The following is a 17,229-nucleotide window of genomic DNA, read 5'->3' on the forward strand; positions in this document are numbered from 1 at the left end:
TTTATGGTGTGGTAGTGTTCTGCACTGCGGTTCGTTTGCTGTGTGTTTGGGCTGGAACAGAGGCAGAAGAGTTGAGGCTTCCCTGTGCCTAGTTATGTAGGTGTCCTGGAATACCTCCTAACAAATAGGACTTGTTGCAGAGATGCTTTACTTTAGAGTCCTGCTGTTTTAGAAGTATGGTTTAAGACACATTTGTGTTCGTTTACATTGAAGCACTGGTTGCTGCATGTGGCTAAGTTCCTGTGTGAAGTTAGAGGGAAAAAACAGGTGTCATGAGCTACTCTTGTGGATTTGGGCGGTGAAACCCTGTCCCGGGCTGCCCGGAGAAGCTGTGGGTGCCCCATCCCTGGAGGTGCTCAAGGCCAGGTTAGATGAGGCCTTGGCCAACCAGGCCTGGTGTGTGGAACGAGATGGGCTTTAAGGGCCCTTCCAACCCAAGCCTTTCTATGAATTGGCTGTGGGCATCTCCGTGTGTGCCACAGATTTTAGTGCTGCTGCTGCTTTTGATTGCTCTCTTTGCTTGTGGTTGTTGTCAGTGCTGTGGTCAGAGGGATTTGCCTCCAGCCCGCAGAGCTGCGACACCGGCCCTGTGCCACAGGAAGCAGGGGGAAGTGTGGGGAGCACAGGAGGAAGAACAGCGATGGGGCTTCAGGGCGGAAACAGATGATAGAAACATGAAAAGGGAAGTAGGTACAACAAAAGTCTTAGGATAGCAGAAATTAGAGCCAAAAGCAGAAACGAACTGCTCTGCAGGGCCACACAGTCCACTTGAAACCCCAGAAAAATGGGAGGGGGAAACGCTTCACTGAGGCGGTTTTATGCATTTTTGTCACTGGACTGTGCTCTCATCTCCTTCCAGTTAGTACCAGAAAGGAATTTGTTTTGTAAAGCTCATTTTCTGTTGCAACATTGATGCAAAGGGAATTGTTAATATGTGACTAAGGACAGAAATATTACTAGTTTTTGGAATAAGCATCAGCAGAAAAAAAAAAGCGCGTTTTGGCTACAGCGGCTGTCAAACTGTGCTGTTTTATTACAAAATTTACCTGTTTGACACTCAGCTTGATAGATACAGCAGTATTCTTGAAACAATCTGAGAAATGAAAGCTTTTCTCAGACATCAGCACCTGCTCCATGCTTACAGAGGTGTGCGTGCTGCCATCTCCCCTGGGAAGTGAGGGGGAGTGGAGGTGCTCTGCCCTGCAGGCGCATTCCTACCTGCAGCGCTGCCTTTGCTTTTTACAAGTTGAACTTCTTGAAGCCATGGTGGTATTTATCAGTTCAATTCTGGTTACATGTTCTCAGCGCCCTCTGCTGCTTAAAAACAAGAGAAGTCTGCGGTTAGCTTTCTAAATCAACTGCTCTGCTTTTATTAATAAATCAGATCCTGTGCGTGGAGCAGTAACAGCAGTGGTCTTATCACGCTCAGATCTGAGCCTCGGCTATAGCATTGCAGCAGTCACTGATGTAACGGTGAACTGAGGCTGTTTTGTCCTGAAAATAGCTGCCACTGTGGAAAACACCAGATTTTAGAAAACCATTCTGAGCACCTCTAAATACTGAAATCAGTGCCTGTTGTGGTGGCCAGGTGGAAGCTGCAGAGCTTTGTAGATTGGGCTGTACTTTTGTTGCTCCTTGCAGCTTTTTTTCCAGTGCTAATTAACTATGATATTCCTGGGAGGGAAAAAAAAAGTTGCTTTTGAAGATTTGATCATAGTGCTATCACTCTGTAAATAGTCAAGTATAACCCTTATAGAGTTCTTTGCTACGGTGGAGGATAGTAGTAAAGAGATTTCTCCTTAGCATGTTATGTTTTGTTTTTTTTCCTGGTACAATTTTTTTCAGCTCCTATGGATAAACAAACTAGAAACTGCGGTTGCAAAGCACACCTAAAACATAGCTCTTGCAGAGAGGTTGAAAGTATTGTCATTTAGCTCTGAAAAATGAATTACTGTTTTATTACTAGCTTTGCAGTATATGCACACTATTTCATCAATATGTTTAAATCAAGGTTTGAGACTCATTCAGAGCCATTTACAAAGAGTTTACTGGATCCAGTCTTGGCTGTGACTTGAAAGGTCAGCAGCATAATGTGAATATATGGACAACCCCAGTTTTATGTTAACCTGGTTAGTGACTGCTTAAGCGGAGGTGTGTGTGGTGGGCATGTGCAGGGGTGGCTTTAGGTAAGAGAAGTCCTGTGCTCCCAGCTCAGCCTTGCTGGCTGCTGGCTCACAATGGCTAAGTGTGAAGTGCAGAGGGAAATAACCTTGCTCACTGGGAAGGAATCGACCCAAAAAAGAAAAAAGCATAGTTACACTGAGTTATGCTGAGGAGCTCAGACAAGAATTGGATTTCAGATTTTTAGTGAAGCTTTATTAGCAATTCCATACAGTGGTGTTATTTCTTATCTGCCATCTTGAATTTTATTTCCCCAGCTGTCTTAGTATTTCTTGTTGTGTTTTTGTTCTTTAGAAAATGGTATCTTGTGCAAATCTCTTTCTGGGTGTCACAGTAATGCATGGTACTATTTATTCACTGCATTTCATTGTTTCGTTACTGCAAGTGTTCTGTTCTTACAAACAGAAGATGTTTCATGCTTCATGCTACAGGTGAATGTTACCTGTGAGCCACTGCTGGTATTTATAGGAGGCTTAAAATCATTTGACGTGTTTATAATCATCAGCCACTTGTTTTTTTCTACGTACACTTTACTTCAGAGGCCATGTTCTCTTTTGTAAGATTATGGATTTTATTTGAGCTGGTGATCCAAATATATTTTAGGGTAACTTAAAACCACTTAGTTTTTCCTAGCTTTTTAGAATGAATCAGTGTGCTGTTGATTTTTAGTATTTTAAGATACAAGTTGATTTTTCTGAAGTATGAAATTTGGAGTTATGTCCTCTTTTTTCTAAGAAGTCTAAAAGTCACATGGTTTGTATTTAAATTCATTGTTTGGGGATTGGTAATTCTAAGATGTTGTTTTCAAATTATGTTTACATCTGTACGTAAATATATTTTACCTCTGTTGCTGTAGATGCTATAAGTTCCAGTAACCCACGTGTCATAGATGATGCCAGAGCAAGGAAGTTATCAAACGATCTCAAGAGATGCACTTACTATGAAACCTGTGCTACGTACGGCCTCAACGTGGAGAGAGTCTTTCAAGATGGTAAAGATTACTTTTTCTTTGTCCAGCATATCACATAGTACTGTACTTGTTGTTTAAATAGCCACTGATGTCTGACAGATCTGGTGTGTTCCCATTTTGCAAGTATTTGTTAATGATTAGGTAAAGAAAATATTTGTTTCTAGGGGTTTATTCGTTTTTTATAATACCTTGAGATAATTAGAGGCCTTATTATGCTTAACATGGCATGTGCACAGTGTTGTGCTGTCTGCTACCCACCACCTTTAGTTTTTGGCATCTTAAGCTACTTTTAGTCTTTATTTTTCTATTTTCCTTTGTGCTTGCTTTATATTAATAAAGTTTACTTTGTTTTGATTTAGTGATTGTGGAGGTGCTGAGAGAGTGTTTGTGCCAAGTAGTTTAAAATTGACTTTTGCATTTGAGAAATCAGGAATAAACTGAGACAATTGGTAGGCATGGAATAGTCAGGAGAAGTCACTTGTGGCATTCATGGAGTGTTTAAAGCTGGCAGTTTTGTAGGTGTTTAGAAGTAAAGTTGGCTGCTGATGGATGATTTAAAACATGAGTAACAGCAATGTTCTAGTTTGCCTTGTAGGAGGTATTAGTGATCATAGTGAACCATCTTAAAAAAAAAAATAACAGAAGCCTTGTTTTGACTATTTGTAACTATTTTGGAGTGTTAACCTCTTGGAAGAACTTGTGGCTGGAGAAGCTGCACTGAACTTAATCCTTGGTACATGAAATGGACTTTGTGCACCCTCTAGTGGAAATTCAGCCACGTGTCTTGGGATTTTGTTGCCTTCTGTTCTAGTGATGGGTGTGTAGTATCTGAATATGACAGTTCTGCATTTAGAAACCTTAATTACACTGAACTACTGTTCAAAAGTCTTTACTTCTGTGGAGTTTTGTTTTGTTGTTGTCTGCTTTTTATTGCAAAGACCTGCACTGTTAGTGGTTGTGAGATGGTGTCACATCAGTGCAAAGATCTGTGTATCTGCAAAGGTGGCTTTTTTTAAAAAAAAAAAAAAAAAAAAAAGCCAAGCATTCTAATTTTCAGATGGAAAACACTGACATATGCTGCGCTGTGCTTGATTCCAAACGAGGGTATGCTCAACCAGCCTGTTGGAAGTATCTCAGAAAACTGTTTAAAGCTTTATCTTTGTAATTTTCTCAATGTTTTCTATTGAACTAGTTGCAGAAATTACTGTTTTCACTGCCTGCATTTTCTGTATTGAATGAGTTTCAAACAACCATTTAGGGTTTTTGTTAGTACGTTTATTTTTGAGTGCAAGCTATAGTTAGATTTATAATTATATATTCTAAGTGTTGGTGTACAGTCTATTTTTTCTCCCCTCAAGAAGCTTTTGAGAGAGAAATCTCTTCGCAAAAAGATAGTGTGATAAACTCATAAGCTTCCAGGAAGCTTATTTATCTCTACTGAATTTCAAGAGTAAGTAGAAAGAATTGACAAAAGTGTTAAAGAAATTTCAAATTCTGTTTTACCTACATGGTGGTCAACCAGCTACTTAATGTTTACCAACTAATGGAATTAGGAATGCTTCTGTACAAATGTGTTACAGTTGCCAGACACGTCTGGGACCAAATCCAATTCCTGATAATTTTTGCTGTTTTTTTTTCGGCAAGAAGCAAAGGAGCTTCTTAACCCCATTAAATGAGAGGGTGTGAATGAGCAGTACAAGTTGTTAATTGGGAGGAATTGATTAAATGACTCTTGGTGTATGCAACTCTGGGTTGTTCAGGTTGAATGTAGGTTTAATTTTTTTAGAGCAATCGTATAATCTACAAAACTGCAGACCTTTTGGAAGGCAAGGGATAGAAAGGCGGAAATTTGGGGAAAGTTTTCAAGTTGTCTTTCCTTTAGAAAAAGGAAACCTGCCAGAATGTGAGATCCTTGTCCTGTACATCAGCTGTCTGACTTCCTGGGATATAGACTGTGTCATAGGGAGGGCTGTCAATGGGGCAACAACTACAGCTGGGGCTGACCCGTGGCTCTGTCACCTTTGCTTTAATGACCATTCACACCGTGAGAGCCTATGACTTAGAATAACTTTGCATTTTTATTCAGTATGGAATACAAGCTAGCATCATGATATATACGCTAGATTTACACACACACACTGATTTTATTTCAACTTCTTTGTATGTTGGTAGGCATTAAATATAAAATGTACAGAACAGCACGCACCTGATGTAATTCTGTGAAACTGCCCACAGTGATCTGTGAGTTGACTGTGCTAGCAAGCAGTTACAAAAAGTTTTCAGTTCCTTGTGGTTCTGACTGCGTGCAGCCAGCCTGGTGCCTTGCTGGGGCTTATCGTCTTATTCTCTCTGAAGCTGGTGTTCACCTGGAGCAGCTCTTCCTCCCCTTATCCTAAATTTGTCAGGCCACCTCTTTAGCAGGGTAGCCAGACACCTGCCTGGTTGCTCGACTTTGACCGCATACCCATAGTTATTTTTTCTTTTTAAAGCCACAGCACTTCTTGATGTAGATATTGGCGATGAAGAAGGATAAGAGATGAGGGAAGGATGGATAGCTCTTCACCCAGTAAGACAACACTGTTGAGCATTTCTTACTATTTGAGGGAACCCTGAGTCAGTGCTAGCAGCCTTGATAAAAATACTGCATTTTTTCAGTGAACATGAAAGGGGTACAGACCAACTGTTACATTAAAAATAATGTAGGACAGGTTCTTGCTGTTTTGTTTTGTGTTTTTTTTTGCTGAGGAGAAAGTGGTGTTGACCACTTCTTTTTCCCACAAATATGACAGTATGCAAGACACGTAGCTACTATTCCTGTGTATTTCTGTGTATTGTATTTCTGTGTATTGGAATTGTTTCTAGACTTTGCTTCAAACCGGGTGGATATTCATTCTTGGAATTCAGGTTTAGGATTTAACTTCTTGCCATGGTGTTCTAGGGTAGCTTTTGCTTGGTATTGAAATACTCCAGGGTGTCTGCTTTGGCAGTTCTGTAAGGGTGCCTCACTGTGTTGTCCAAGAGTAACATTGATTGCCAGGGACTTGTTTGTTAAACATGGATGTTGTAGAGGATGTTAAACGTGGATGTTATAGAGGATGTAGCAGGAGAGGTCAGTTTTGGTTAATTCCCGTTAACTTCAGTGCTCTTGTTTTGTATGCTATGACTCCTGTTCTCATCAAGTCCAATGCTGCATGTAATAATTTGCATCAGCTGTGATTTACATGTATAGTTGGTGTTCCAAACCCAAAGCTGCTTTTCAGGAAGTCTGAATTGCCAGTGGGGTGGTGTTAAATCTCTAACTGTAAACTTCCAGTGTCCAAAACCCTGCTACGAGTCCTAGTCCCAATAGGCTTTCCTTAAACATAGCAATTAGTAGTTTTGTTCCAAAAGGTGCAGTTTTACAAGCTTTCCAAAAACTTAGTGTTTTTTTTTTTTCCTTTTATACATTAATATGATGTAGACCTACCTTTCTGCTGAAAAAACTAGAAGTTTCAGTGACGGGTGTTTTACTCACACCTTCATTGTACTCAGATTAGAAATCAAATTTCTAATTTTTATCTGCGCAAGCACTGAACTGTTAGTTATAACTCAGGTCCTGTTTTTTCCCCCTGTTGAGTGTTAGAATACTTCAACTTGAATAATTATTATGAAATTACTTCATTCTTTATATAAGTCCCAATATATTGTTAACAATTTTTCCTTTCCTTACACTTGATAAGCTCACTGATTGCAGCGAAGTAGGTTCATGCTTTTGTAATGTGAGCAGTTTTATTTTTGTGTGCAGAAACACTTCATGGAAGCTGATGCATAATTAATGTACTTTTATATATTTTTATTTGGTTGTTCTTTAACATTGGGTGAAATTGAAAACTAGATTTGTAATCAAAAATTATCAGTGGGGTTGTTCATTGTATACACATCTCAAAAGACTAAGATTTGCTCATTGTCCTATGTCCTAATAATCTACAAATTAAACTGCTTTGATACTGTGATACAGCTTGTGAATTCTGAAGTGTGGTAAGTACTCAGATACACAATTTGACAATCTACTGTAAAAGTTTGTATGCTAAAGTGAAGCAAGGTTTTGTTGAACACTTCAGAGGGGTGTTTGTAACCCTCGGCGTTGTCCCACTTGGGTCTAATCTCTGATGCTGTTTGAAGTTGGATCTGTACAAGCAGGCCCTGCATTTCAGTCTTAAATTTAAAAAAAATAAAAATCCAGCTTAATAAGACATCGGTTATTCTTGATATTTGGGACTGGGGATTGCTGGACAGGTGAGTGTGGGTTTTAAAGAGAAAATGAGTCCATTTAGTATTTGATCTAGCTTTAGATTTCATTGTTAAGAATTAGAGGGGTTTTCTTGCTTATCAAAATGAATTTTATCAATGACACTGGAAATGATTATTTTAATATTTCTTGTCAGGGCAATATAGTAATGACTGTGTACTGCCTCAGGATGCCTTTTTAATGATTTTAGCCGCCTTGAATTAGCTTGATGTACCATTAATGCATAAGGATTGCTTTTATTTTTGTTCATGATGTATTCATAATTGCACGTTTCTCCCTAGTTTGTGTTCAAATTTTTGACCCATTTAACTGTGTGCTATGCAACTCTTAAATCACAAAGGAAAAAAATGTTCAAATATTTATAAAAACCTTTAACCATCACTGCAACTTGTATCTCTGGGTATGAGTAAAAGGGTTTGAATCTGATTTCAACTCAGTGTTGAGTCTGGTTCTTAATTGGAGGGGATGGTTCTGAAGCCACTCTTTAAGGGCTTGAGGTCTGATCCACTTGCATAGGTTGTAGCAATGTATTTTGTGGGGAAAAAAAACAGAATTTTGTGTCTGTGTTACTTATGAGTCTTGCTGGGACGGGATTTTGTGATGTTGGTGTTCAGAGCCTCATTGTTAAGGTGTTGTCAGATGGATTAGATCCTGTGAAGGAAGACTTGATGGAAGTTTTTTGATGCAATGTACCTGTCTCAGATACCAAGGAAGGCATTGCTGCTGTCATGTCTTAATGAAAAATGAATTTGTTTGGGATGGGATTTGGTTTTTGGTATTTGTAATGTGCCCTAAACAAGGGAGAAGGTGAAAATTCAAATTGCCTGTTGTGTTGTACATGCAGTAGGATATAGGGTATATATATATCCTCTATACCTGAGGTATCAAACACAGATTTGGGATGCCTTACCTTGTATAGATGACGGTAACACAAAAAAATTAACACACAAAATAGGAATAAATCCCTGGATATTGGGGCAGGAATTAGGTACGTTATGTCAGTGCGGATGGAGCAGGTCGGTGCTGCCTCACAATTTGGACCTCTAGCTCGGGTGTTGTGCTGTCGCAGGTTTTTTGCAGGTTTTCCTTGCAAAATTGAGCTAATCTTGTATTAGGGAGTGTATGTTTATAAATGGTTATCAGATATTTATTTCCAAATCCTTTTTGGGGGAATATTTTATGTTCAAAACCAAATAATATTTCCAGTGTTTTGTTGAACTGTGTCTAAAAGGGATACCTTAAAGAACAAACTGTCCATTAGAGGATAGAAGATGACAAATTAATCCTTGTAGGCCTGGATTGCAGGGAATGGCTGTCACTTGTCATCAGTATTAACGAGTCAGTTTTTATAGATGTATTTTCATTAAGAAATGTTAATCAGTCTAATGGGAAGTAAATAAAGTCTTACTCCTATCACGCTGACAGATTTTTAGGGAGAGGCAGTATTCACTCTCGCACTAGATATGGCCCTAAGGGTTCTTCAGTGCCGAAGTCGGAGGCTGGAGCTGTGTGCAGCCGAAGTGCCATGCGGAGCTCGAGAGCAGGTCCTCTGGCTCCTGTAATTACTCTGATTTCAGCAGCGTACAGCTGTGACCTTTCTGCGGAGTGCTTATGGCTGCGGCACAGCATCAGAAGTGACAAGCGGCTCTGATTACTCATTAGTTAGACTTGTCAAAGATGGACTCTATCAGCCTGGTAAAACTTTGATTTTTTTTTTTTTCCCTCATGCTGCAACAATACTGGGAAACAAGTCTGTGTTTTTTGAGGTCCAGCTATTTTTATTTTCTGAATTTTCTTGAGAAGGAGCAACAAAAGGGACAATTTTTTGTCCTTAGTACTGTGGCTTTCCCTGTAGCAATAAAAACTCTGACCTCATATGTTTTAAGAACTCACTGGCATATAAATAAAATCAAAATTAGCACTTGAATATTGGATTTGAGTATAAATAAAACATGGGAAGAGTGAGTTGCTGTTGGTTGATGTGGACTTTTTGAGACTTATATCCGGAACTAGGCTAAACATTTGTGCTCAGTACTTGTGCCTTCTGAGCTGAGTGCCCCTCGCCATGCAGCGGTTTAACCGAGGGCTCCTCACATCCTTCCAGGAGCGGTGATTTCCATAGGGATGCCAGCACCATCACCTGCTCTAAACACCAGGTGATGCGGTATCTCTGCAAAAATTGTCAAGGCGTGCTGGTTTCACACTGCTGGACAGATAAAGTCCTCCCCGCTGCTCTCTCTACTGGATTGGACTAGAAAATGACAAATATTGGTGTGAGTTGGGGAAGACAATACTGGAACCCCCCTTTTCTATGGATTTATAATTCCTGATTGACTGATACTCATGGTTTTTTTTATGAATTAGAGTTCAAGCTTTTCTTTTTTCTGATTTCTTGGGGATGTAAAGGTCACTTCTATGCATATTGTGTCTCTCTTGCTTAGCAGTTACCTGATGTTACAGCCACTGTTGGGACCTTCACATGTCCTTTGCTTGGTGGCATAGTTTCATGAGAGTTGCAGGGACTTTGAAGCTCTTAATGCTCCGTCAGATTTCTTCAAGTCTACCCTTGGATTCAAAAGTGAGTGGAGAAGAGAGAAGGATCTTCCAATGACACAACTGCATCCATTTTTCTTGTTCTTGGAACTGAACAGTGGGATCAGGAGGTATAGTTCTGGGTACGTCACTTAAGAAGTGACATGTACAGAGGAGCTGAATGCTGTAGTGCTAATAAAGTTCCAGAGAGGTTCAATTTTTAGTTACAGTAGGTGTGTCATTCACTAGGCTATATGTAGAAAACAGTACCTTAAGAACTTCTCATATGCCTAATTTTATAGTTAGTTTTACAGCATTTTCTTTAATAGTTAATTTGAAGTATATGCAGTAGGCACGTTACTTGAAATGTAGACTGCATGGTGATGGGATGGTTATGCAGTAGGTGATAGCTGCTCTGTTTTCTGAGGAGTAGAATAAATGAAGGTCCTAGTTCATCCATGATACTTCTTCACTGAATGGAAAGGATGTTGATATATTTCATTAAAATATGAAAGAATATGGTTTCCATTATTGAAGATTCAGGATTGGTCCATTAGGTTTATGTACTTGGATGCAAATGTGAAAAGAAATTCTGGGGAAGGAAGCACGATGGTTGTTTGGTGGTCGGTTGCTTTTTATTGGCAATGGACCTGAGCTTGAGAGGCTTAAGCAGCATGTTTTATAGGTTCACGTGCATTTGCAGTTTAAAAAAAAAAAAAAAAAAAAAATGTCCTAAGCAGGTTCATGAAGTGTCTTGCAAACAGATGAAGGTTGTTTTCCATTAACACCAAAAACTGATGTGAATGCAAGCTCTAGAAGAGGGAGAAAGCTAGACAGTTCCTGATGAATTCTCTGCATTTTCTACAGTCGAATATTTAAGACTTTGGTATCTTGGTTTTGTGCGTTGTCCCTCCTTTGCTTATGCAGTTAGTGCGATGAATAAATTGTGATTTTTGTTATTATCCCAATGTATTAACTTGTCCTCCATCAAGTGTTTAAAAATTGCTTTTAAATGTGTATGTGTCAGTAATGTCAGTACTTGAGCCATAGATGAAATTTTAGCTAAGTGTGATGTGGATGTGTGCGCTAATCTGAAGGCATGTGGGGGTTCTGTCTGCAGAGCTGCAGGTTGTGGCAGTTCTGTAAATGTATCTGAAGAAACGACAGCGCCTGCTCTCACTTTTTAATATCAAGTATCACTTCTAATCTGATAGCAATCAACTAGTGCTTTTTTGAAATGCAGGGTATTGTAGCTATAAGCCTCTCTGAGTGCGTTGCACTTTTAGTGTAATGCTGAAATACACTTCCAGGTTTTTTGCTTATATTTTCAGGTCTAATCTGTTTCTGCTTTGCTGTTACACAGTCTGCATTAGACATTTGTATTGCTGTTGTGTTTAGTACCTGGGGAAAATAAAACTGCTGCTAAATTGTCTTGCATCCTGCAGAGTCTTATTCCCAATAGAGGGGAAAAAAGGGAAACCAACAAAAGTAAGACAGGTGTCCTTGCAGGTTGTCAAGAGGCCTGTCTAAACTGCGACTCATTTGCTGTGTGTTGGGGGTATAGCCTGCCCTGCTAGTAGCTCCTGCTGTTCTTACTGTATACTGGTATGCTCTATGTTAGGATATCATCACTTAACCTGTTTTTCTTGATTTAAAAAAATTTTTTAAATTAGATTTTTATTGACAAATCTTAAGATTTGTCATCTGCTGTCTTCCAACATGTATTCCTTACAGCTTGCCCAACAACTTCTGAAATGCAGAGGGCAGCGTGAAACTTCTAAAATCTGATCTCTTTAATTATTGCCAGCATGCTGTCCCTTGGTCATCGGTTTTAAGTCTGTTGTGGATTTAGCTTTGGATTCATTAGCACCAAGTGACTTTGCTGGCAAAGTGCTGATGAATGAAGGGATGAGACCTACCATGCCACGTGTCTTGGCTCAAGACAGATGCAGGGAAAAATACCTCCCCCCTGCCCCTTGCTCTAAAACTGACTTTGAGAATAACACCAGCCTGCTCTGAGCATCACCAGAGCCTTACAGGACGCGTGGAAATAAAATTTCTGCTTTGCTGGCAGAAAGTGCTTGCTTCCAGAATAAAGGCAGCAGGCAATGCCAAGCCTGGGGAGTCTCCTGAAGAACACACCGCTTTTCCTTGAGCAGCAGCCCTGGTATGCTCCACTTCTGGTGTATCAGGCCTTGGGATTCCTGGCCATCTGTTGAGTTTCCCAATTATTATTATTGCTTTGACATATTTGTTACTTACAGCATACAGCATACTGAAGCTCTTTGATCTGGGTTGTAAAACAAGCAAAAAGCACTGCCAAATTAGTGATATTACGTTAATATGACTCTTAGTTTCCATAATTTCTCTCTATTCCAGGGTGTATTTGTAGTGTATTTTGTAATGTGTAGAAGTGAATGGCATTCTTTTCCTCTTACGATAAAGGGATGGTTTTGTCTGAGCTATCAAACACTTCCAACTTGTGTAATAAACATCATCCTTTTGTCATGTTTTCTGTTGTGTAACAAACACGTTTTAAACTTCAAAGTTTATTATTAGCATGGATTGTTCTTCTAAAGCGATTTCCGAAATGCATTGCAAATCATTCCCTTTCAACTAATCCGTATGCATATGCAAATCCTATTGAGGCCTTTTGCTTCTGTGGGATTAGCACGGGTGTATTCAGAATGCAGAAGCCTGAAAGAAGGGATGGAGGTGGCGCATGTGGAGTGAGCCAGGATGATTGTGGGCATCGCTCCCTCTGAATTCCTTCCTATGCCAGGAAGCTCCAGCACTGCTGCGGGATTGTTAAAGCTGTTTTTTTTCCCCATTCTGCGTAAAGCAGAGAATCCTCAAACTGCTTGCCTATAAATTTAACTTGGAAATTAGCTTTTGATTTGACGAGGCTGCTTACAGTGCTAAGTCCCTGATGTTGCAGAAGGAAACTTGTGAGCATTAAAGGTGGAATTCCCCCTTAACAGTTAAACCTCAACATTAGCACCACTCTTGTGATGTAACTTCTGTCGGCATTAAATGTGCAGTGTTATATCTGTAAGCTACTCACTTTATTTGTGTTTAATTAAGATGGCATTAGTCTGTGTGCTGAGCAGTCCTACAGAGTGAGCAGCTTAATGAGCAGCGTTATTTGCTGCCATGCACTGACGTTGTGGATGGATGGTCAGACCCACCAAGCCATGGGAATTTGGGGATATAAACTTCATTGGGATGCAGGATTGTGCTAGGATAGCTGTAGCCACCTGGGCATCCCACATCCCCTGCAAGTTTGTTTTTCTGTTCTGTAGTGACGCCTGGATTCTTGGGATGTCGCAATATTAAAAGTGTGTTTCGTAAATGAAAGTTTTTCACTTTGATCAAGATTTTTTGTGTCTTTCCCTTAGTTATTTCTTGGGTTGTCATTCAGACTTCTCATAGGATGCGTGGTAAAAATTTTCCAAGAGTGTGTGAGAGTGCCCAAAGGAGCACGGCCGGACTGTTCATTGTAGCCATGCTGTGTTCCTTTGGCCCTTAGCTTGCAGGTCCTTGCTTTTCTTTGGTGTGGATTTTTTTTTCATTTGTGTGTATGTTAGCTTATAGCTGTTGAGTGGAAGTTTCCTCGAACTTTTAAAGCCTTGAATTGACTTGATAAGAAATTTTTACACAGATAAAGAGAAGGCAGGTTTTCTGAGCATGCTTCAGTCATGTGTCACATGCATTGTCCTTGCATCATCCCAGTTATTTATAGGCTTCTCTCAAAGGTAAATTTATGTTGTGCCCTACACACGTACATGACCGAAGCCTTCCTTTCCAGTAGCGCCTCTCCTGAGGAAGACAACAGAGCTGAAATGTGAGCTTCTGCCAGCTGGTGTGGTGTGGGCTGTGAGGGAGGCAGTGCACCTTGCGGAGCAGGGTCCTGCTAATCACCGGGGAAAGCTCTTAGTCACTTTGTCATGGGCTCAGGATGGAAGGAGAAATCATTGTAAAGCTGACACACAGCCACAAAAGCCAACATGTTCTTTGCAGTGTCAGTATAGCAGACCCCAAGATTTCTGGGCTCCCGAGGTGCTGCTTTGTTCGGTACTTTCTGGGCTGCCCTGCTATGTGCGTGCCCTTTGAAAAGGCTGAAAATGGTTTTCAGCATCACAAAAACCATTCTGAATTTAGAGCTTAAAAAAAAAACAACTACCACCCCCCTTGCCCATCTGCAGTTAATGAAGGAATGTTATTGGCAGATGCTGAAGAAATATTTTTTTCCATAGAAAATTGGATTTTGTGCATAAAACTTGTTAATATCAGTAAAGACAGGTCATTACTGGTTTCAAGTCATATATACAAGCTCCAGGAGATGTAGCATGCTAGTGAGGCTTCTGTTGGTGATGCTTTTGTATGTATAAGAAAAATAATGATAATTGAGGAGTAAATCAGCTTCAGTTCAGCATATATACAATTGACTTGCTCTCATCATTTATGCCTCTTCTGATGGCTTGTACCATTGCTTGTGTCTTAGGCATCATAATTTACAGTCTTACGGAAAGGTATATTTATATTTAAGCTGTGCAATAGTGTAACTAATGAGAAATATAGGAAATTTATAGCTCTTGGTGATTGATTGGATAAGGATCTAGATGTTAATTGAAACCTGAGGACTCCCAGCTGTCTTTCAGTTTAAAAAAATAATTAAAAAAAATATTCTTGGACAAGTAAAACTATTTGCTTTGTAGTATTTTGTAAGTACTTTTCATGGTCGTAGTATTTGGAAAGTACTTATGTATGGAAAAACCTGGTTGTAACAGAGCTGGGAGGCTGGTAACTCGGTCTCTTGTTGTAATAATTTTCTTGTGCTTAAATAACTGTTCTGTAGCTGCCTGTAGGAACTAATTTGTACGTACAGGAGTATCATTTGGTTCCTAATTTTACAATCTGAGTATGAATTCAGCTGTCACTTCCCAAAACGTGTCTCGTAGGGGATGGTGCATTTTGGCTGCAGTTCAGTATGGGGACGTGGCTGTAGTCAATGTTTCAGGCACATCGTTCCCCTCTCTGGATAGCAGAGGGGTGCACAGCTCCGGCTGTTGTGCACAGAATTGCCTGGATAAATCCTTCTCATTTCTCTCTCTATTAATAATGCTGTTGAACTGGTCATCTCTAAAGAGATCGCGTAGCTGTCTCCTGTGCTGTCATTTTGTAAATGTACCATTCTTGCTGAAGCTTAGTCTTGTGAAAATGTCTAAATTTTCCCATTAAGTGCTTAGAAAGTAATAAAACTGAAGTCATTAGCCTTCACTCGTCAGATCTGTATCAAGAGAAATATTCTTCAGTGCAATAAATCTGATCAAGTGTTCGACATTTATATCATTCAAATTCATTCTCTGGAAATGGACCTTTGAAGGTAAATTGCATTAAGTAGGGCAGTTTAAATTTTTAATACAACCTTATTGTAACTGTTAGCAAATGATTAAAGTGTGAAGGTGGGGGGGCTTATGTGTTTTGTGAGATTTATGTAAAAAGCTCTATGATGCTTCTGCTCTGGAGTACAGATTTTGACAATTGCATGTACATAAATGCCACAAAAACAAGTGAAGAATTTAGCCTTCAGTATAGAATATATGACTTTATAGAATATATGACTTTATATCTAGTTCTGGACTTAGTGAGATCATTTTGATAAGGGATTATTTCACTTGAGAGTTCATCAACAGTCTTAGGAACAATAAGATAATAAGATTAACCCTTAAAGATTTAAGGCAAAAGGTACTGTTTTTCTAATAGGAATTAGTGTGTCTGAGATGGATTTTGAGACATGTTATTCGGTTTGTTTTGAGAAGTTTTTTTCTTTAAAGTACAAGAATATTGTGCTATTTCTGGATCCTGATGGTGAATGATGTATGTAACTTGTGCCTCAAGAAGACATGACACAAGTGCTGGTGCACATCTTCTTGGATGCTGGTGCAGTTGTATTCACTTGTTTGTGTACATTATTATATTACAACTCCATTTTACATGGGAGATCTTCCTTTGGCTGTAGTTGAATCAGTACTATAGTAAAGAAGTTTGAATGTCATAAGAGTACTTGAGATTTTTATTCTGAAAAATTCTTAAGGGGTTAACCAATGTGTGGTGTATATCCAGTGTTCAAAAAGCTATCAAACTCATTTTGTTTTAAATTCTTGAAACATCTTGAAAACAGTGAGTTGTTGATCTTTAAGACAGCAAACTGGAAATACTCTGCATCAAAGATAATACCTGATTTTTTTCTTCTGCGTATAATATTCACATCACAAGGAAGAAATTCCATATTCAAAGTGAGGGGAATTATCTTTGTGCAAATTTCTGTGGAAATAGTGTCTTGGGGATGTAGGATCTTATTGCCGATGATTCCATAATTTTGGAACCAACGAATGCCATGGGAGCATGAAATCTTTGGAGTATCCCAGAAACTGGGTTGAAACAGAAAATTGAAGTTGTTTGTATTTTGTTGCTGGCATAGGTTTTCTTGGTTTTGTTTGTTTTTGTGGCTGTCTGACATGCCCAGATACTTCTAATTAAAGCATAGGTCACTCCCCTGCTTGTGAATAATCATTTTTGTGGTATTCAGCCTGCCATATGAATGGAGATTGTGTCTACCAGAAGTGCCAGGAGGGCAGGGGAAGGCAGAAATAGCCTGCAACAAATTTTGACAAGCCACTACAGAACTGGAATGTTCCATCAGTTCTATGGTTTTATTTGTCAAGATGCCATTCAGAATAATATCATCATCCTTGCATCACAAAGTGACAGGTAAAGCTAGCTATGGTTGGAAAAAGGGATAAAAATAACAAATTTAGGAGACAAAAGGCTGGTTTTGATTAAATATACACACTACTATTTCTCTGCATGTGTAAAGTTTGAGATTAAAAGCGTAAGGAAACAACAGAGAACCAAGTTCTTTACAACAGAGCCACCTCTGTGGGTTATTTCAACTAGATACTTGCTGAAAATGAATTTTGAAGAGCATAAAGAAGTTTCGACAGAATACCAATGCGAAGTCTTAAGTATTTGTTGGTTAACTAGATAATACCCAAATGCAACAGGTTTGTCTTGCTTACGAACAAGCTGGCTTTCTGACCGCTGTGTTCCTTCACACTTTGTGAATGGAAATGATGCACCTGCAAACTTCATTTTCCACTCCTCCATGCTCTGTAGGCAGCCCTCGTTTTGGGACCATACAGCTCTGTGAGCATGAGGTGTGCTTGCACCTTTGGATTCACAGACTTGATCTTTT

At 39.4% G+C, this 17,229-nt stretch overlaps 1 protein-coding gene across 13 annotated transcripts in view; it reads left to right on the forward strand.

The window, feature by feature from the left end:
• The window catches only part of AGAP1 (ArfGAP with GTPase domain, ankyrin repeat and PH domain 1), a 347,733-nt gene that overhangs the window by 127,650 nt on the left and 202,854 nt on the right, over positions 1-17,229 (forward strand). For all 13 annotated transcript variants that reach the window (XM_068686216.1, XM_068686209.1, XM_068686211.1 and 10 more), the window contains one exon: positions 3,038-3,172. In XM_068686216.1, the coding sequence (XP_068542317.1) occupies positions 3,038-3,172 (135 nt within the window). The remainder of the gene's footprint in view (positions 1-3,037; positions 3,173-17,229) is intronic.

Source organism: Anas acuta, chromosome 6 (genome assembly GCF_963932015.1).
Source record: "Anas acuta chromosome 6, bAnaAcu1.1, whole genome shotgun sequence".
Taxonomy (NCBI): domain Eukaryota; kingdom Metazoa; phylum Chordata; class Aves; order Anseriformes; family Anatidae; genus Anas; species Anas acuta.